The 20,831-nt window shown below is 42.7% G+C and overlaps 1 protein-coding gene across 2 annotated transcripts; it reads right to left on the bottom strand.

The window, feature by feature from the left end:
- Positions 1 to 850: 850 nt before the first annotated feature.
- Positions 851 to 20,831, bottom strand: Psmb1 (proteasome 20S subunit beta 1). Of its 2 annotated transcripts, XM_029471556.1 has the most exons (7): positions 20,663 to 20,831; positions 18,600 to 18,656; positions 16,731 to 16,838; positions 15,409 to 15,490; positions 12,437 to 12,566; positions 2,438 to 2,544; positions 851 to 1,353 (listed from the first exon to the last, which is right to left on the bottom strand). In XM_029471556.1, the coding sequence occupies exons 1-7, from the start codon at positions 20,770 to 20,772 to the stop codon at positions 1,168 to 1,170; spliced, it is 780 nt and encodes a 259-aa protein (XP_029327416.1). In that variant the 5' UTR covers positions 20,773 to 20,831; the 3' UTR covers positions 851 to 1,167. The 2 variants fall into 2 exon arrangements, with proteins under 2 accessions (XP_029327416.1, XP_021042179.1); XM_021186520.3 differs by lacking the exon at positions 18,600 to 18,656.

Below are 20,831 nucleotides of genomic sequence, written 5' to 3'. Positions count from 1 at the left end.
TCCTCTGAATGAGTTCCAGGACGGCCAGAGGTTGTTACACAGAGGAACCCTGTCTTAAAAAACCCAAACAAACAAAATGATCAAGAATACAATAGACAAGTACTGACACTGACTTGGGTAAAGTCACACATTGTTGGTGTGTCAACTAGTGCAGCCACTATGGAAATCAGAAGTTTATCAAAAAGAAAAAAAAAAAAAAAGCAAAAACAGGTTTTATAGGACCCAGCTATAACATCATTCCTGGACACATACCCAAAGAAACTTATATCCCAGTAGAGATACTTGCATGTCCACATGTATTCACAATATTGTATCTAAGTGTGGATGTAAATGTATGTAAAATCCTAATGCTGAAGATATCCATATAGGGTTTCTCATTCCAATCCAGGAGCTCAACACCATCATCTGGCCTCTGTGTGCATACGGATACATGGTTACACACGACACACACACAGACACACACACAAATCTTAAAACACAAGATGTGTATGTATTAGCCAGAGAACAAATTAACCACAGAGATCCAAGGGTCAGAACTCAGGCTGTCAGGCTTGGTGGCAAACACCTTCACCCACTGAACCACCTCCTTAGTCCCACTTTCCTTATTCTTAAAATACAAAAATATAGAGCTGGAGGGATGGCTCAATAGTTACGTGTGTGGCTCTTCTAGATGACCCATTTGACAGCTCATAGCTCCTGTAACTCCAGCTCTAGGGGAACTGATGCCTGCTTCTGGCTTCCCTGGGCACCTGCATACCCTGTTCACATAAATACTTATGCACGTGGCACATGCTCACGGAAACACACACATGATGAAAAGTAAATCTCTAAATAAATTAATATATCCAGATAAAGAAAAAGAAATTTTATTAGTGGTTTTATTTTTCATTACATACATTTGTATGTGGGTATTTGCATGTGCCTGTCAAGGTCAGAAGAGGACACTGCATCCCTTGGAACTGGAGTTACAGGTGGGTGCTGGAATTAAACTCAGGTCCTCTGCAAGAGCCAAACTTTTTAAACTGAGAGTTCTCTCTCCAACCCCTAAGGAAGAAATTCTTCCCAATTTGCCATGCTTAGAGAAGACACAGTGTAAGAAAATGAGTACTTCACATTTCTTTTTAATAAAACAAACTTGTGCCACAGCTCCAATATATGACCCACACATCAGTCTTTCCGCAGGGGAACGGTTTCCTCCCTGATGCCCTCTTTGGTCACGACGCAGATCCTGAGAGCATCTCCAGTATACACATCCCTCTCGGCTGCAGAAATGAAGACATCTTTCACCAGCCTCATGGCTCTGTCCAGCGTCAGGGGGACGTGCTCCACATTCTGCATATTTTTGAAACCAACCTGGAGAGACAGAAACTCCCATGGAGCATCACTTGTCCCCAAGACCTCAGGCCCCAACCGCCCACAGCATACAACATCCCCATGTCCCAGGATCTGAATTGGATGTATCGAGTCACATCAGGGTGTCTTCCAGTTTAAGGATATTCTAGCCCCAGCTTAAATACAACAGAAATGGGGCAATGCTCCCAATTTCTCAAAAGCACACATGGAGGCAGATACAGATACTGTAAAAAATATAACAAGGAGGAAGAGGGGGCCTAGGCAACTCCATCAGAAAAATTTAGGCAGGGTTATCTAGGAGCTGAGAACATGTCTCCATGAGTCTGGCCTGCAGGCAAGTCTGTGGGATGTTTTCCAGATTAAGGCCCTAGCCCACTGTGGGCAGGTGGGTAAGGAAGGAGTTTGAGTCAGCCATTACAAGCTAGTAAGCAGCATTCCTTCAGGGTCTCTGCTTCAGTTCCTGCCTCAACTTCCCTCCATTACAGAGTACCAGCTCTTAAACTGAAATGAACTGAGTTTCTTCTCCAAGTTGCTTTTGGTCATGGTATTCTTGTAATGGCAGTAGGATCAAAATTAGGAGAAGGCACTGAACTACAAGAGCATCAAACATTTCTAACTAAAGCTCGGGATCAGATAGGAGAAGGCAGAGTGTAGCACAGGTGAGATGAACACACAGCAGCAGAAACCACAAGCACAGGAACCTCGAGCAGCACGGATTGGGTTACTGAGCTTGGAGGCTGAAGGCCTCTGAGAAAACCCAGTAAATGCAGGTCTGGATCAAGGTGGTATTAAAAAAAAAAGGAGGGGGGCGCAAATTAAAAGTTTGGGGAATTGACTATAACCCAGAAACAGTAAGGGTAATGAAGGAGGCATTGTGTGATGTAAGGTAAAGATGGCATGGGATAAGCGAGACATGACCAATGGCTGCAGACAGAGCCTATAGAGCCATGGGCTAAAGGGCACTGACAGAACAGAGAAAAGAGCGGTGTCAGAAAACCTCAGCAGCATCTCAGCAGAATGAGAAACTGGAGGCTACCACAGCTGCCCAGGTTGCCACAGGCAGAGCTCTGCTCAAGCACGTTACCTGGTTGTCGAGCAGCGGCTGCAGCATGGCACTTGCTGAGCCTCCCGCCTTGAAAGAGTCTCTCTGGTAAGAGCCCACTGGGTCAAAGCTGTACACAGCTCCCTTTCCTTAAAGAAGAAAGAGTACATACAACACTGTAAAAAGGAAGTCAAAACATGATGCAGAGTGTTATCTATCCACTTAGCTAAACAAAGGTCAGAACACAGTTACTGTGGTGCAGTGGACCCCAGCAGACGAGTCTTTATGGAATGAGGTCAGAGACAAGAGGTTCATATCTTAGTGACCTAACACTGTGGTCAACTTGTCTAAAACTAATGTCATTGACAACTGTCTCATGGCCCTGGGCAGGCAGGCCATTCAGACACATTGGGTAATGATCACAGGCCTTACTTGAAGTTCTAACCAAAATCTTCATGCTATTCCTAACAAATAAGCTTGTAGAGTTTTAGAATAAACCCAATAGCTTAAATTTTTCTTAGAGCTAAATCTAAGTAATAATACCACAGACTTATTGTCTATCATTTTAGTATTCGATGAACATACCTTTTAACAATATACTGTAAAAAACCACCTGCATCAGCTAGTTTTATGTTGACTTGACACAAGCTAGAGTCATCAGAGAGGAGACAACTTCAACTGAAAAACTGCCTCCATAAGACTAGGCTGTAGCCTGACCTGTTTCTTACTTAGTGATTGATGCAGGAGGGCCCAGCCACTGTGGGTGATGCCGTCTCTGGGCCAGTGGTCCTGGGTTCTATGAGAAAGCAGGCTGATCGAGTTATGAGGAGCAAGCCAGTAAGCAGCGCCCCTCCATGGCTTCTGCATCAGCTCCAGCTTCCAGGTTCCTACTGTTTTGAGTTTCATCTTGACTTTCTTCAATGATGAACAACAGTATGAAAATCTAAGCCAAATAAACTTTCTTCCCAACTTGCTTTTTGGTCATGGTGTTTCACTGCAGCAATAGAAACCCGAACTAAGACACCACATTCTAGGCTAAGGCAGGAGGATAGTGAATTCATGGTAGACTCAGGTACAGAGTGAGAACCATCCCTGCCAAATACCACCAATTTCTATTTAATGGAATTATTTAATTTTTATTTAATATTTAATAAAGAGTTTTAGCAAAACACAAATGTGTACTATTAAGTGCTTTGTTTTGCCCAAAATGTTACAGCTTGCTTTGAATTACTGGAATAAGGAATAACTTTAAAAATAGAGATTATTTTTATTTATGTGTATATCTGTGTGAACGTCACATGTATAGTACCCATGAGGGCCAAGAGATTTCTTGGGACTGAGTCACGGGCAACTGTAAGCTGCCCAGTGTGTGTGCTGGAATCCAAATGGGTCCTCTGAGAGCATGAAGGACTCTAAATGCTAAACCATCTCTCTAGGCCAAGAGAAATTTTTTTTTCCTGTAAGAGAAACATAACTCAATACAAAAAAACCAACCAGCGGTCCTTACAGACTCCACTGAAATCAAACTATGCCTTTTGGCAGGATTTATCCTAAAAGATAATTGTAAATATATACATTTATTACACAGTTATAAGAAAAAAAATTAAATTAAAGCAGCCTGGTAAGGAATCACTTTTCCTGAATCTTCATGCCCATTAGCCAACTGTGCCAGTTAGTGACCCGGAGCTTTCACTAATGGGATGAGGTACTATCACCAAGGATGAAAAAAATATCAGGATAACAACCCTGGTGTGTTGCCAGCCTGGTTTGATACTTTGACTTTGTGAATTCTTTGTGAAATACTGAAATTATTGTTTGTTTCTAACATAGGTAGGTATTTCTGCGGTATTCAAAATAGAAAAAAAAAAAAAAAAAGGCATCTTAAAAGTTATTAGAGGGGCTGGTGAGATGGCTCAGTGGGTAAGAGCACCCGACTGCTCTTCCAAAGGTCCGAAGTTCAAATCCCAGCAACCACATGGTGGCTCACAACCATCCGTAATGAGATCTGATGCCCTCTTCTGGTGCGTCTGAAGACAAAGACAGCTACAGTGTACTTACATATAATAAATAAATAAATCTTAAAAAAAAAAAAAAGTTATTAGAAAGGTGGCACTCATTCATAAAACCACATCACTGTCTAAAAGCTAAAGAAAGCAGATCTTGGAGCCAACTGCTGCACTCTGCTGTACCTTGTGTGGTCAGGGTGTTGGTTTCAGTTACTGAAGAGGTTAATATACTTAACCTCCTTAGAGCCTCAGAGTGAGTTAGCACACTGATGAGACTGGGCCAGGGCACTTGGTAATGGCACTTGCTGCAAAGCCTGCTGACTTGAACTTGATCCCCAGAACCTACCTGGTGACAGGCCAGAACCAGCTTTGGAAGGTTGTCCTCTGACTTTCATATCTGCACCAGGGCAAACACACCCCACCCAAGGAACTGACTTTAATACAGAACTTTTAAAATTTCTACTATTGAGAAACACTGGAAGGTACCTGTGATGGTTTGTATATTCTTGGGCCAGGGAGTGGCACCATTTAGAGGTGTGGCCTTGTTGGAATAGAAGTGACCTGATTGGAGTAGGTGTGTCACTGTGGTGTGGGCTTAAGATCCTCACCCTAGTTGCCTGGAAGTCAGTCTTCCACTAGCAGCCTTTGGATGAAGATGTAGAAATCTCAGCTCTGCCTGTACCATGCCTGCCTGGATAATGCCATGCTCCCACCTTGATGATAATGGACTGAACCTCTGAACCTATAAGCCAGCCCCAATTAAATAATGTTTTTATAAGACTTGCCTTGGTCATGGTGTCTGTTCACAGCAGTAAAACCCTAACTAAGACAGTACCATATGCTTATATAGACCTGGAATTTTTATCAAAGAACACATAACTACAATTTTAGACAGTCTTTAAAAACTGTGTCTGAGTGTTTTGCCTGCCTGCAGCCTGCCTGTAGGTACATGATGTGTATAGTGTCTGAAGAGGCCAGAGGAGGGCAGGATTCCCTTGGAACTTAAGTTACCGACCTTTGTGAGAAGCCATATGGGTGCTGGGAACTTAGCCCCTGGGGTCTCTGAAAGAGTAGCAAGTACTAAGCCATCCCTCCGGCCCCTAGAAGAGGTCTTTTAAAAACAACTGTGCTAACAGCAACAACAGCAACAACAAAAAAAAAAAAAAGAAAGAAAGAAAGAGAAAGAAAAGAAGAAAAGAAAAAACTGGGCAGTGGTGGCGCACGCCTTTAATCCAAGCACTTGGGAGGCAGAGACAGGTGGATTTCTGAGTTCGAGGCCAGCCTGGTCTACAGAGTGAGTTCCAGGACTGCCAGGGCTACACAGAGAAACCCTGTCTCGAAAAACAAAAAAGAAAAAACAAAACAAAACCAACTGTGGAGTGTCTGTAATACTGTCAGTTGAGAAGCTGAAATAAGAGGATAACAACAAACCTGGGCTACAGACTGAGACCTTAAAAAAAACAAAACAAAACAAAACTCAAACCCAAACCACAAGAAACTATGGATCAAGATCCCTGGTGAAACCGGAGGTGACCACAGAAGCAGGCCTCTAGCTTCAACAGCCCCCGAAAACCCCTGAGAACACAGACTGCAGGGAAAAATGTGTCCCAGTATCCCTTCCAGCACACAAGGGTGTTTTGAGCACCTCACTTTCAACTCAGCACAGATGTGCCAGCAATTAATTTTGTAAATATTCCCTTTATCTCTTATTCTCTATTATTTAATTTCTACTCTTGCATATGTTTCATAGTCGTTTTGCTTTTGTTTGTACACAATTTAGGGGTTTTTGTTTGGATTTTTGAAGACAGGGTTTTTCTGTCTAGTCCAAGCAGTCAGAGCTGTAGAGCAGGCTGGCCCCAAAGGCAATTTTTTACTCTTTAGCCACACTTCATACACCCTCCCCCTTTAATTCCTACATCTTCCTGTCCTTGATCTTTCCTCTTTTTATGTAATTATATATTTCCAAGGACAGGAAGATGTTTCTAGTCTCCAGGTTACACCCATAACAAGACCAGTATCTCCAGGTTACACCCTCAACCAGACCAGTGTCTCCAGGTTATTCCCCCAACAAACCTGCACCCCAGGTTACAAGCCCACCCCTCTCTAACGACCACCAATGCAGAGGGGAGCAGAAGTTAAGTTTATAATATGATTCCCAGCACCAGCCAATCATGTTAAAGGCCACAGGAGCTTTCTAATTAGATGCTTGCACATGTACTCCCTGCTTGCTGTTTACTATAAAGTCTTGCCCTGACAGACATTCAGGGCTCTACCACCACGAAAACCGTCCTGAGGTGGGTTGCTGGGAAGCCCCAAGCTAGCTCAAATAGAATAAAGACCCTGCTGTGAGTTGCATCAAATTGGCTCCTCTGGGGCTGGCTCAGTGGGTAAGAGTGTCGACTGCTCTTCCAAAGGTCCTGAGTTCAAATCCCAGCAACCACATGGTGGCTCACAACCATCCATAACAAAATCTGATGCTCTCTTCTGGAGTGTCTGAAGACACACTACAGTGTACTTACATATAATAAATAAATATTTTTTTAAAAAAATTGGCTCCTCTGTGTGTTTTGGGGGATCACTAACATTTCCCTGGCACAGCAGTATATAGAATAAAGAGCACAGAGAAAGTGGTAAGAGAGAAACAGGTAGACCCATCAGACAAACATCAGATTATTCAAATGAAACTTTGAAAGCAAAGAAGGCTTATTTCAAACCCTAAAAGGTAAGAAAACTATACTTAAAACCCATCCTACTACCTAAAAGCCAGTAAGTCTTTTGAGATTTTAGCATACTTGGTGACCTTGGCTGAGTGGACAGGAAAGAACAGAAGCATAAAACAGAGACAAAACACTGACTAACAAAAAGCTCCAGCTGTAAGCCTAGAAGACTAAAGATCACTCATCTTGAGGTATATGGGAACTGTAATGTACTATATGTATGTATGAAATTATCAAAGAACTAAATGTTTAGAAGTTATAGTAGTAATAATGTATACTAGAATACTGCTTAGGACTGCTAATCAGACTGGTGCATCACTTTTCATGATGAAGGAAGAGCCCTAAATTAACACCCCATTATAATTAAGAGCCCCAGTATAAAATACAGAATACAAGAATTAAAAAAAATGTAGAGAACGCAGAACAAAAATATAATAAAAAAAAAAAACTTAAAAGACACTAGAAATAAAAGTAACAACAGAATTTAAAAAATAAAGGAGGGAATTTAAAAAATCAGAACAAGATTGTTGCAGGAAATCTGATCACATGGCAAATCCCATGATTCTGTTGTTTACTGGGAAAACCTACTTCTAGTTGTAGTGTGGCTCAGCCTTAGCATACATCTTTAATCTCAAACAATAAAGGTAAAGTTAGTTTTAGAAGAAAGCACCCATATTTGAAAATGATGTCAGTGAATGGCAGAAAAGGACGAATAAGATCTGACAGAACAGGATATCCCAACTCTCATGAGACGAGCAGGGAAATGAGAAGAGGGGAAAGAGAGGAGACATAAGATAGTTTTACTGGGTACAGAGACAGGCTGCAGAGTACAAGCCAGACACAGGTGAGGACAGAACAAGCCAGAGACTGAGAAGGAGCCAGAAGATTAGAACATATTGCCAAAGTTAATATGAGGTCAAGCAGAGCAATTCAGTCAGAAGCTGAGAAAAGCCAGTTTCAATCAGTCAGCATAGAGAGGCCAGTGTTGGGCCAGAACAGCTGAGATGAATCAGCCAGCCCAAGTTCAGAAACAACTAGAAAGGGTGAGCTTACTCAGCAACAAGTCTCAGAGGCTGAAAACATTCTAGGCCTAGGCCACAAGCTTCCAGGACTAAGCCCAGGTTAGCAGACAGAGGCAGCAACCCTCTGACATCGAGAGAATAAAAGTTACTTTTACACAAGACAAAAAGATGGACTATCCACAGGCAACAAGAATGAGGAACAAATAAGCTGCAGTGGGCTGGTGAGATGGCTCACTGGGTAAGAGCACCCGACTGCTCTTCCGAAGGTCCAGAGTTCAAATCCCACCAACCACATGGTGGCTCACAACCATCCGCAACGAGATCTGGCGCCCTCTTCTGGAATGTCTGAAGACAGCTACAGTGTACTTACATATAATAAATAAATAAATCTTTAAAAAAAAAAAATAAGCTGCAGTTGTGGAGAAAATCAGGACAGGCAAGCAAGGACAGCGAGGACAAGAGCGAGGAAACAGTGAAGAGGAACAACCTGGAGGGCCACTGTGAAGTGTCAGAACCAAGCAAAAGGACTCAGCAAAGATCCAAAAATCATAACCCCTCCACTAGACCAGGGGAAAGACATACACCACCAAAGCAGACAGAAAAAGAAAGCTTAACAAACGAACTCAAGGCAGCTGGAGAGATGGCTCAGTGGCTAAGAACACCGACTGCTCTTCCAGAGGTCCTGAGTTCAATTCCCAGCAATCACATCGTAGCTCACAATCATCTGTAGTGTGTCTGAAGACAGTGATAGTGTACTCATATACATTAAAAATAAATAAATCCAGCCGGGCGTGGTGGCGCATGCCTTTAATCCCAGCACTCGGGAGGCAGAGGCAGGTGGATTTCTGAGTTCGAGGGCAGCCTGGTCTACAGAGTGAGTTCCAGGACAGCCAGCGCTACACAGAGAAACCCTATCTCGAAAAACAAAAAACAAAAACAAAACAAACAAACAAAAAACAAATCTTTAAAAAAAAAAGGGGGGGGGGAGCCGGATTCAAAGCAAGGGGCAAGGTAAAGGACTTCTTTGTGATGGTCAGAAACAATCCAGGAGGCACCATGTATCAGGCTCAGAGGAGCCATCCACCATGGAGAGAGGAAAGGCAGGGGTGAAAGGCCTGAGTTTCACCTCCATTCCATCATCCGAGCTCCCTGCAGTGATCTGGGTAGAAACAGACAGCTGAGTCACACAGACTGGTTTCTCTTTAAAGTTGCTATTTTAAAAGTTATTGTAGATACTGGTTGTGTAATTTTTATAAATTACTTCTTTGATAATTTTATACATGCATATAATGCATTGTTTTTATACTACCACTCCTAAAGACTGATTTTTTTTCTTACGTCTTAGATTCAATCCTAAAACAACAAATATCTGGGCTGGAGAGATGGCTCAGTAGTTAAGATTTTGTACTTAGTGCTCATCAAAGGACAGAAGTTAGGATTCCCAGCACCTGCTGGGTAGCTCACAACAGCTTCTAATAAACAGCAGCTGTGACACATCTGGTCTCCAAAGGCACACACACTTACTTACATGCATATCACATCTCCACACACAATGAAAAAGTCTACAGTGCGCTCTCTCTCTCTCTCTCTCTCTCTCTCTCTCTCTCTCTCTCTCTCTCTCTCTCTCTCTCCCTCCCTCCCTCCCTCCCTCCCTCCCTCCCTCTCTTTATTTCTAAGATTTATTTATTTATGTAAGTACACTGGGCATCAGATCTCTTAACGGATGGTTGTGAGCCACCATGTGGTTGTTGCTGGGATTTGAACTCAGGACCTTCAGAAGAGCAGTCAGTGCTCTTAACCACTGGGCCATCTCTCCAGCCCCTACAATGGTTTCTTGAGATTTAGTTATCATTATACATATTTTTTAATTTATTTATTATTATATCTAAGTACACTGTAGCTGTCTTCAGATGCAACAGAAGAGGGCATCAGGGGCTGGTGAGATGGCTCAGCAGGTAAGAGCACCCGACTGCTCTTCCAAAGGTCCTTAGTTCAAATCCCAGCAACCACATGGTGGCTCACAACCATCCTGAACAAGATCTGACTCCCTCTTCTGGTGTGTCTGAAGACAGCTACAGTGTACTTACATGTAATAAATAAATAAATCTTTAAAAAAAAAAAAAGAGGGCATCAGATCTCATTACGAGTGGTTGTGAGCCACCATGTGGTTGGTTGCTGGGATTTGAACTCAGGACCTTCGGAAGAGCAGTCGGTGCTCTTAAACACTGAGCCATCTCTCCAGCCCCCATTATACGTATTTATGTGAGTGAAAAGATTGCACGAGGTGGTGGTGACTACAAAGAAACTCTTTTCTGGACACTGAGGGACACTTGCACACAAGAACTCACAGCAGTTGTGATTTGTGTACAAGACCCAAGCAAGCTCAAGCCAGACAAACATGCCAGCATAGAGAAGTGGACAAGAAGTACCACCCTAGCCAAGGAGCTTTAGGCAACTGACAGGGATTGGTAGAGGGAGTCAGTTTTAAGGGTGAGTCCCCTAGCAGGCTGACCACATTCTAGTGGAAGACCACACATCCAAAAATATGAGTAACAACAACTGTACCTGATGGTTTAAAGATGAAAACAAAGAGGCTAGGAAGTTGGATGGTAAGGAAATTAGAGAGTGGTATATCTGGGAGGAATGGCAGATGGGTGACCATGATCAAAATAACACAAAATTCTCCAGGAACCAAAAAAAAAAAAAAAAAAAAAATGAGACCAGGGAGCAAATACACACAGACATGCAAAAATCTTTTGTTGTTATTTTGGTTTTTTTGAGATGGGATCTCTCTACACAGTCCTAGCTGTTCTAAAACTGGCTATGTAGACCAGGCTAGCCTCAAACTCAGAGACTCTTCTGCCTATCTAAGTGCTGCGATTCCATGTGCCACCAGATCCAGCTGAAGTCTTTAAAAATATATCCTATCTTACTCTGACAGGAAAAAAAAAAAAAAGATACATACACTGAGAGCACTACAGGTACTAACTCACTCAAATCACCTTTGTTTTTGGAGACAGGGTCTTGAATAGTCCACGAAGGATACTACCCTTCCTCTTCAGCTGCCAAGCACTGGGGTTATAGGCACAGATTACCATATTATGTTTTAAAACAAACAACAACAAAACAGATTTATTTCTACTTAAGGAGTCTATGTCTTTTGCCTAAATGTATGAATGTGTTGTGTAACAGTTTCCTTCCCGATAAAACATTTTATCCTGCAGGGAAGCTAAGACAGAAGTAAACAACTTAAAACAGCTTCAGGAAGCCCCTGAAACAAACCAGATTTATAAGACCCCCCTCTCTCAAGAGTAAACAATAAATATTACCACCAGTCATGTTCATGAAAAGCCAAGCTGCAAAAAAGGAGAGATTAGCTAAGCAGCCTGGGAAATGTGTCGCTCAACTAAACCACCTAACTAGAAGGGACACTGTCCACCCTGCAGGCTGTGTGCTGCAAGTTTCCAGCTTTGGTGATGCAGCTGTCATCTCTGTTCCTGTAAGTAACCCGTCACCCACAGTCCTGTAAGGAACCCCAATAAGACTCATTGGTTTACTAGGCTGGACTTTGGTGATATCTGTACTTTGGTCTGTTGTGGGCTACCTTTGTGGGTGTCTGTATGAGCACGACGTGCACACCTGACATCCCCAGAGGTCAGATCAGATCCCCAGAGGGCATCAGACCCCTTGGAACCAGAGTGGAGTTTCAAATGGTTGAGAGCCACCACGTTGGTGCTGGGAACTAAATTCAAGCCTTTGTGTAGGAGCAGAATTACTCTTAACCACTAGTTCGTCCAGCCCCTGAAATTCCTTTTCAAGAACTGTTTGAGGGGCTGGAGAGATAGCTTGGCAGTTAAGAGCAGTGGCTACTCTTCTTCCAGAGGACTTGGGTATAATTCCCAGAAGCCACATGGCAGCCCCAAACTGCCTGTAACTCTATCTCCAGGGGATCTCACACCCTCACAGACATACATGCAGGCAAAACACCAATGCATAGAAAATAAAAATATGTTTTTAAAAAGAACTATTTGAATTAACTATTTTATGTAAGCTGTAAGATGAAAGAAAATACTATCAATGCCAGATCCTGAAAAAACAAATAACTACCAGGTCACCAGGCACAGGATACCCATACTTGCTATATGTCTCTGAATGGTATTTATCTCTTTTAGCTTCAGTTTGTTCTACTTTCGTGATCAAAGAGCAAAGCTGCTGGGCTAGATAGCGTAACTCCAGGCAGAAGCACACACATTTATGAAATAACACTTTTGTATTTGCCAGAAATCAAGATGTTACCTTCTTCATCAAGTCCTCCAATGATGTTGTAAACATAGTAAGGGAAGAAGCGCCGTGAGTACAGGATGGTAGACAGCATTGCAGCAATCGCCCCCGTTGTCATGGCCTTGTTATTGGAATGCTTGTACATCTTCATGGGTTATTTTTAGTAGGATGGGGGGGGGGGGGGAGACATGACAAGAGAGAGACAACAGAGAGATTCAGTAGAGGAGAAACAGAATCTGTCAAGCTTCAGTAACAACCAGTACACACTATAGGTATTCCTTAGTGAAACACAAAAGCTTATTTCTTTCATGATCAAGTAATACAATGGTACTAACATAAAATAATATTTTATTACATATATTTGAGATGCTCAGTAGCTCGTTTTTCAGATCACAAACATTTCCTGGAAAAGAAGAGCAAAACTCAGGATGTGACTACACCTGACACATGCCAGGAAAGCTGAAACCAACAAAATTCAAGAGGGCCTTCCTCAAGGTTATACAACAGTGAACAGCTGCTGAGAAAAACTTATCACTCTGATGGGAAGGATTCAGGGGAAGGCTGCTTTCTGACTGCTGTCTATGCTGGATGGGCACAGGATGATGCAACTGCGCGCAGGAGCTCAGGCTCCGGAAGTAAGCCCTCACCGTGCTCCTCTAAGTAACCAGTGAACTCATTGTTTGTCGAGTTGTTGTTCTGTCCTATAGTGGTCATAGTGAATACACGGTTGTCCCAGCATTCAAGGAATGAGTTTGTGACTAGCCCGGTCTACACATCAAACTCCAGGACAGCCATGACTACAGAGAGACCCAGTCTTAAAACCAACAAAAAGATTTTTAAGAGGAAGAATGACAAGAAGGTTGGTTTAAAGAGCCTTTCTACTCTCCCCTCTTCCTTTCGGACACTACTAATTCAACAACAATTTAAGACGCAGGGCATGTAAGGTGGGCCTGGGGAAGGTGCTCCAAATCTATCTCTTTCTGCACTGTGCACTACAATGGTATCAGCACCAGGAGCTTGACCTGCTACCTGCTTCTACAAATAAAATTTTCCTCGAGTATAACCATGTTGCTTATGCTGCCTTCTTAATCACACGGGGCAGCTGTGACAGAAATGAAATGGCCCTTGAGTTTTAAAAATATTTATGATCTAGTATCTTACAAACAGAAATCAGTTGACTGCATCATTTGGGGTCCACATTATCAAGGGGAAGCAGTCTTACTTCTCAAATTGTCTACCAAGGAAAACAGTATAAAAAGAACGACCATGGGGACTGGGGGGGTTGCTCAGAAGAGTGAAGAACACTTGCTTTGCAAACCTAGGCTTGGTTCTGCACCTCCATGGCAGCTTACGGCATTTACAGCCTATTCTAAGTAATCTGGAACCATTTCCTAACCTCCCAGTACCAGGCAGACCCATGGTGTACAAATGTGTAGACCAAACCCCCATACGAATAAAATAAATGAAATTACATAATCAGGCTAAACAGTTCCACAAAAATTTGAGTATAAAATGAATTAAGTTCACCATTTTTGTTGTTTGCTTTTTGAGGCAGGGTTTCTCTGTGTAATAACCTCTCTCCCTGGCTGCACTAGAACTCACTTTATAGACCAGACTGGCCTCAAACTCACAAAGATTTGCCTGCCTGTCTCTTGACTGGGATTAAAGGTATTCCATGACAAGCATTTCTTTTTATCTGACTTCACATTTTATTTTATTAGATATTTTCTTTACTTACATTTCAAATGCTATCCTGAAGGTTCCCTATACCCTCCCCCTGCCCTGCTCCCCTACCCACCCACTCCCACTTCTTGGCCTTGGCATTCCCCTGTACTGAGGCATATAAAGTCTGCAAGACCAAGGGGCCTCTCTTCCCATTGATGGCCGACTAGGCCATCTTCTGCTACATATGCAGCTAGAGACATGAGCTCTGGGGGGGGGGGGGGGGGGGTACTGGTTAGTTCATATTGTTGTTCCACCAATAGGGCTGCAGACCCCTTCAGCTCCTTGGGTGGATATTAGCCCAAAAACATAGAACACCAAAATACAATTTGCAAGACAAGAAAATCAAGAGGAGGGAAGACCAACGGGTGGATACTTTATTCCTCCTTAGAATAGGGAACAAAATACCCATGAAAGGAGTTACAGAGACAAAGTTTGGAGCTAAGACGAAAGGATGGATTATCCAGAGACTATACTACCCGGGGATCCATCCCATAATCAGCCGACAAGCATTTCTAAAGCAAAACCTAAGAACTGTAAGTCAAGGTCAGAACACTGAAAAATTACAAAAAGCTATATAACTAGAAGCAGACAAATACAGGATAATTTCTAAGATAACTTATAGTAAAATATAAACTAGAAGGCATGATATATCTGCTAGTAAATGTAAATTTCTGAAGCTTTCTATGCGAAACGTTCTAAAATACTGTGACATAATTTCTCCACAGCCCCACAGCAAGTGTAAGTGAACATTCCATGACTATGTGACGTATTCCCTTAAGTGAACTAAGTAGGCAACAGAGAATGTGGTCACCCCCACCCCCAAAAACATCCCTATCACATCATCCCCACCACCGGAGCCTGCCAAGTGACGGGCTACCACCGTTCACCACGTTCCAGAATTATCTTTCCCTCCTTTTGTGCTGTCTACTAGAGTGGAAAGCTGCGGAGGAGGAGAAAGGTGAGCACAGAGTTCCAGGTCCTGCTTCTACCTATACGCTGCCCAGGCTGTCTTTTGCCACAGCCAGATCTGACACACTTCAGAAGAGCCCTCTATCCAGTAGACAGCCCTGCCAAAGCACAGAGACGTTAGCAGACCTCTAAACTGTGCTGCAGTTTCCTGTTACCTGAATGACCTCCACAGCCAGGGCTGGCTCTGATTTATTTCTAGGATATGCTAACTGCACCTGCTAACTTGCTATCTCTCTAAATGCAGCTGTGCTGTGAATTGTTTCAACAAAGCAGACATGTTCAAAGGCACCTACCTTTAATCTTGCTTCAATAATCTTTGTCAAAGTGAGACAATCTCCATGAAAACCACTGCAGCCAATTACTGTTTTGTCTGTTCTGTAAAAAGTTAATTTCAGGAAAATGAGTTGATAAAGCAAGGCTCATAAACTGACAACCAGCCAGTGCTTTTGAGGCATGGGAGTAGACATACCAACATCTCCTTATACCAAATTAAATTTTAGGTGGGCCAAAGATATACTATGATTAGGCTAAGGAAAATAAGGGTTACTACTTATAATCTAGTACTAGAGAAGGTGAAGTATGATGTAATCTGTTAGGAGCGACCCTGTTTGAATGTTAACTGCCTTGTCAGCCATAAGTGCTTATTTACCAAGCCTTGGCCTTAGTGGAAAAGTATTAGCTTAGTTGAGATTTCTGTGCAAAATTTCTGTGAGTTGAGGCCTCTGTGGGAAAGTACTACCCCCCAGTTAAGAACAAATAGCTATAGATCTTGTGGACAGGTACCTAGCAACCCATTCTGTTCTGTTCCTCCTGCTGAACATTTTATCTAGCCAATATCCTACTTTTGGGAACAGGTGTGTTCCCCCAGAAACAAAGTGATTCTGCATCACCCCTCTCCCTATATCCTGCTTCTATGGGTATAAAACCTGCCTGGGAAAAAGAAAATCTATCAGCTTGATCAGGGTTTTTTGACTTGCTGTCCGTTCTTTATGCTTCTCGCCCCCCCACCCCCACCCCCCCATTCTCTCCACCGGTGGTTCCTCAGACCCTGTTCCACTATCCCGCAGGTCGGGGCAGTAACCCAAGGGTCATAAAGATGTTTCATAAATCTGACTACTTCTACAGAAAAAAATATGAAATTAAAACTATATGAACATATGACTAGTAAAGTCTAATTCTAATTTCCTTATGAAAGAACTGTTAATGAGTAGAAAAATTGGGTAGCTAGGAACAAGGAAGACAAAACTTCACTGCTTTTTATGGCAGATGTAGACCATGCCTAGGACCAACACATGGCAAAGCTGCCTTCCTTATTCTCTATTCCTTATCACCTTAAACTTCTTTGCAAAAAACTCAAGCCTTGTTGGTTCCATTTCCACTTCGTTTTGTGATTAGCTACATGGATAATCTTCCTAGCTGCCACCAAGAAAGCAAGTGAAATGTCTTTATGAATATTTACTTGTGAGCTGGAGAGATAGCTCAATGGTTAAGAGTACTGGCTATTCTTCCAAAGGACCTAGGTGGGTTCAATTCCCAGTATCCAAACATATGTACACACAAAACAAACGTATACTTAAAATAAAAGTAACAAAAAACCAAAGAAAGATTTACTTACAGTTTGTAGCATTTGGGGCTATCTCGGGTATGAATTGAAAATCCTTCACTCAACCGAGTGTCTGAAGCGACGATGGAAAAATCCTCTCCAGCAATTGCCAATACAGTACTAATGAATTAAAGAAAGAAAGAAAGAACATTAATTCTTCAGGGTTGCAATTCTGTCCCTTCAAATGGTAGTGTGTCCTACAGGCCCTTCCTGGGTAAATTTACTAACATAAAAGCAGAATTCAAATGAAAGACAAAAGACTGGAGGACCGGACTCCTGACTACATGTCATCCTGGAAGAGCCCTAACCTAGAGCCTAATGGAGCCCTCCCCACTAAGCAGGTATAAGCCAGTGCGCAAATAAACCCCTGAAGGCCTCAGGTTTCTCAGCTATGGAACACAGAATGTAAAATGGGACACATTGTCCCAGTGCCTCACTGAGAAGAGGTCATAGGAAAGACACTGAATCAAACCTTCACCATTAAAGAACAAAAACATCCACGTATAGCTAACGCTGGTATTACAAAGCAACCTGTCTGTAGTCTTGAAGACCAAGTATAGATAACAGTCCTATAAGCAAGCTGAGTTCCGAAGATCTCTATCTCCTTACCCAAGAGCTGCTAGAATACGTCATTAAGTGAACTGTCAGTGTCTACAGCAATCTCCTCTGAACTGAAACATCCCTTGTGGGGTAGGAGGCTTGAGAGAAACCAAGTTATAACTAGGGGACACTCGTGAGATTCTTGGAGCAGCCTCTCCCACCCCCACCAACAGCAACACAGGCCTATACACACCTTGAATTCCAGTATTTGAGAGGGAAAGGCAGGCTTTGTGAGTTCTAGGCCAGCTAAGGTTACATAGTGAGACATTGTCTTAACTGTTGGGGGTGGAAACTGACTGGCCAAGCTGTAAGAAGAGATTTCCCAACTTGTGAGCTACCTATAAGTGCACAGAAATCCAGAGCCACAGCTTTTACACGTTGTCAACTGTTCTGGAGTGGACTTTTTTTATGATACAGTTGATTCTGTGTCATCCTTGCATCTCTAAGTATCTCCCGACACATACTCCTGACATAGCAATCCCAATAAAAATACATTGGTTCTCCAATTAAACTTTAACCCATTGCAGAGCAATTGCAGTAACCCAAGGGTCACATAGATGTTTCATAAATCGTGTAGGGGTATGTGTGGGGTGTGTGCGTGTGCCTTCCCAGGAAAAGTTGTCATACCATAGTCAAAAGCAAGCTTTTCTTTTCTTCCTGCACAATTTCTGATAACTTACTGAAGAGCACCAGAGAAAAACCACAAAAGTAGAACCTAGACACTACCGTTGCTTTCTCAAGCAAAGTACTTCTTAAAAACCTCAATTTCTTTAAAATATGAGATTACTTAACAGTAACTATCTCATATCAGTGTGCTGTATATAAGGATTAAATTAGTTAACTATAAAATCCACCTGACACTTTCCAGTTCTTCTAGCAAGTGAACAATAACCATTGTAGAATACAGTAAGACAGCACTATGTGTACACAGTAGGACAGCACTATGTGATGACTAAGCACCTGGGCACTGGGATTATTCATGCCACTTATTAGTTGTGTGACTTTGGATAAATTTTTCATGTTCAAACTGATGGTACTACAGTCCCTGTTCTGTTACAGAGTGTGAGAATTAAACACATAATTCACATAGGTACCGATTTCCTTGTAGAAAATAAACATCCAGAAAACATTACCTACTATTTTTACTGAAGCAAGTTTTGCACTAAAATTCCAAAGCAAAAAAGAATGGCATTACAGATACCATGAACAGCAACAGAAGGGAAAAAATATTACCACAGTCCACTCAAGCAACTTAATTAAGGTTACCAGAGACATACATACCCCTCATGTGATGGGCTGCTGTAGAAGACCCCAGGCGCCAAGCTAGAGTTTAGAATTCTAGCAGAGTTACACAGAACAAAAATGAGAATGTTCCATTTGCAAAGTGAGGTTTTAATACAATTCTCCCAATAGTACAATGTGAAATGGGACATAATACTGCTCCAATAAGAGTGGTGTGACAGAAGGAACACAGGATGACAGGGGGAAGAAGGGCAAATTCAAACACAACACCTATGTATGCATCCAAGGTTTTACAACTCCCTAGATGTGTCTGCTGAGGAAAACAACATATCCCCACCCCTTTAAACTGAGCAGAGACTTCCAAAGAGCAGCAGTAACTGAAAGGAACAATTACCCTGCTCGTTTTGTTTACTAACATGGGTTATGGAGAGAACAGAAAACGCAGTTAGATACGGTTTCCCAAAGAGGCCAGAATTTCAGGAACTTTTGAGAAATAAAGTTACAGCTGGGCGGTGGTGGCGCACGCCTTTAATCCCAGCACTCGGGAGGCAGAGGCAGGCGGATTTCTGAGTTCAAGGTCAGCCTGGTCTACAAAGTGAGTTCCAGGACAGCCAGGGCTATACAGAGAAACCCTGTCTCGAAAAACAAAAACAAAAACAAAAAAAGAGAGAGAAAGTTACAGAAACAGACTTAGGAATTATATAAGATTGGGAATTATATAAAGGTCTAAAGTGACAAAAACCTGGAAGCTACAAAGAGAAATTAATATATTGTAGAATCAGAGGCTGCTTGCAGGGCTAGTTGCAATAAATGCTAAAAGGTACAAAAGAGAAAGGAGAAAAGTGATTTAATGGATAGGTGTAAGTAACTGTGAACAAAGTGATGGATAAGAAGAAGTAAAGGAGGCTAAAAAAGAAGTGAATCATGAGCACTGCATTCGGAACACTTTGAAATTAACACATCTTACAAAGTAAGTACTTAGTGTTCACGTGCAGAGTGAAGCAGCATGCTGGAAAAGCAAACTGAAACTGGATTCGGCTGAGAACGCTATGAATTTAAAACCGGTTCTAATTCACACCAGCTCTATAGCCTGGGCTGTTTAGATGCCAAGAGTCAAGAAGTAAAACTATGAAATTATTCACTTAACTGCTTGAAATTAAAAACAAACAAAAAGCAAACCACCTTGAGTCTTCCCCAATCTATAAAGCAGCTCAAGTAACTGAAAGGAGCCCACATAGTACACACATTCACAATTGCTCTTCAAAAGGTACAACCAAGGCTAAACTCAACCTTTCACTCTCTGTATGATCAACGCTCTTCATAAAGACATATTTAACGTTTTTGCTTTTCTTTCTTGAAACAAAGATTCTCTGTGTAGCCCAGGCTGTCCTGGAACTTGCTCTGTAGACCAGATTGGCCACGAACTTAAGAGACCCACTTGCCTTTGCTAGCAGAAAAGGCGTGTTCCACCACCGCCTGGCTGGTCTTGCTTTTCTTAAACAAGCCCCCCCCCCCGCCTCCTTTTTTTGGACAATTAGCTGTTTCAACTTCTAATTTGATGAAGAATACCCCTGTACTGTCAACGGTCCTAAATACGAAGGAAAAATATCCCTTCGAATAAAGCGGATAATTAAAATGCTAAAGTAATTTGAGAGTAAAAATAAATACACACAAGGGTCCGACTGCCTAAGGCTGGGGATGCAGCTCAGCAGACCTTGCCCAGCAGGCTACGTTTCAAGAGCAGAACAAAACAACCTTCACTTTCATCCCTGAAATTAAGTCTGGTTAATCATGTTAGTTTCCTTTTAAAACAACAAGTGATCAGACGGCCCAGCGACAGAAGCAGCTACTCGTCTACCAACCAAGACAAATCATAACTTCATGTTCGCCCGTTGGCTTTAGAAACATGTTCAAGCCCTACCAAACGACAGGCCATAGGGCGGAGGGTTGAGGTGGGAGCCCGGTTGCTGGAGCAAACGGCACCAAGGACGTCCATGCACAACTGAGTGCTTGGGCTGCAGGCTACATCCCTGCCATTCCCACACCCGCCCGTCGCGACCCCAGGATCGACCCAGGTGAGGGCAGCAGACCCGGACTTTTACCCTCCGTTGAAGGCATAAGGCGAAAAACGCAGCTGCACAGGGCCGGCAGAGTCGTGAGGCCCCATTCCCAGCACTCGTTCCCCGTCTCGGTAAGCGGCAGTGGAAAGCATCGCGCCTAACTCCTGCTGTCTCACGGCAAAATGGCCGCCGGGACCGGTCCACTTCCGCC

Source organism: Mus caroli, unplaced genomic scaffold (assembly GCF_978045245.1).
Source record: "Mus caroli unplaced genomic scaffold, Mus_caroli_1 scaffold_18, whole genome shotgun sequence".
NCBI classification, from domain to species: Eukaryota; Metazoa; Chordata; class Mammalia; order Rodentia; family Muridae; genus Mus; species Mus caroli.
The sequence above is the reverse complement of the archived record's forward strand: the minus strand, read 5'-3'. Positions and strand labels throughout refer to the sequence as shown.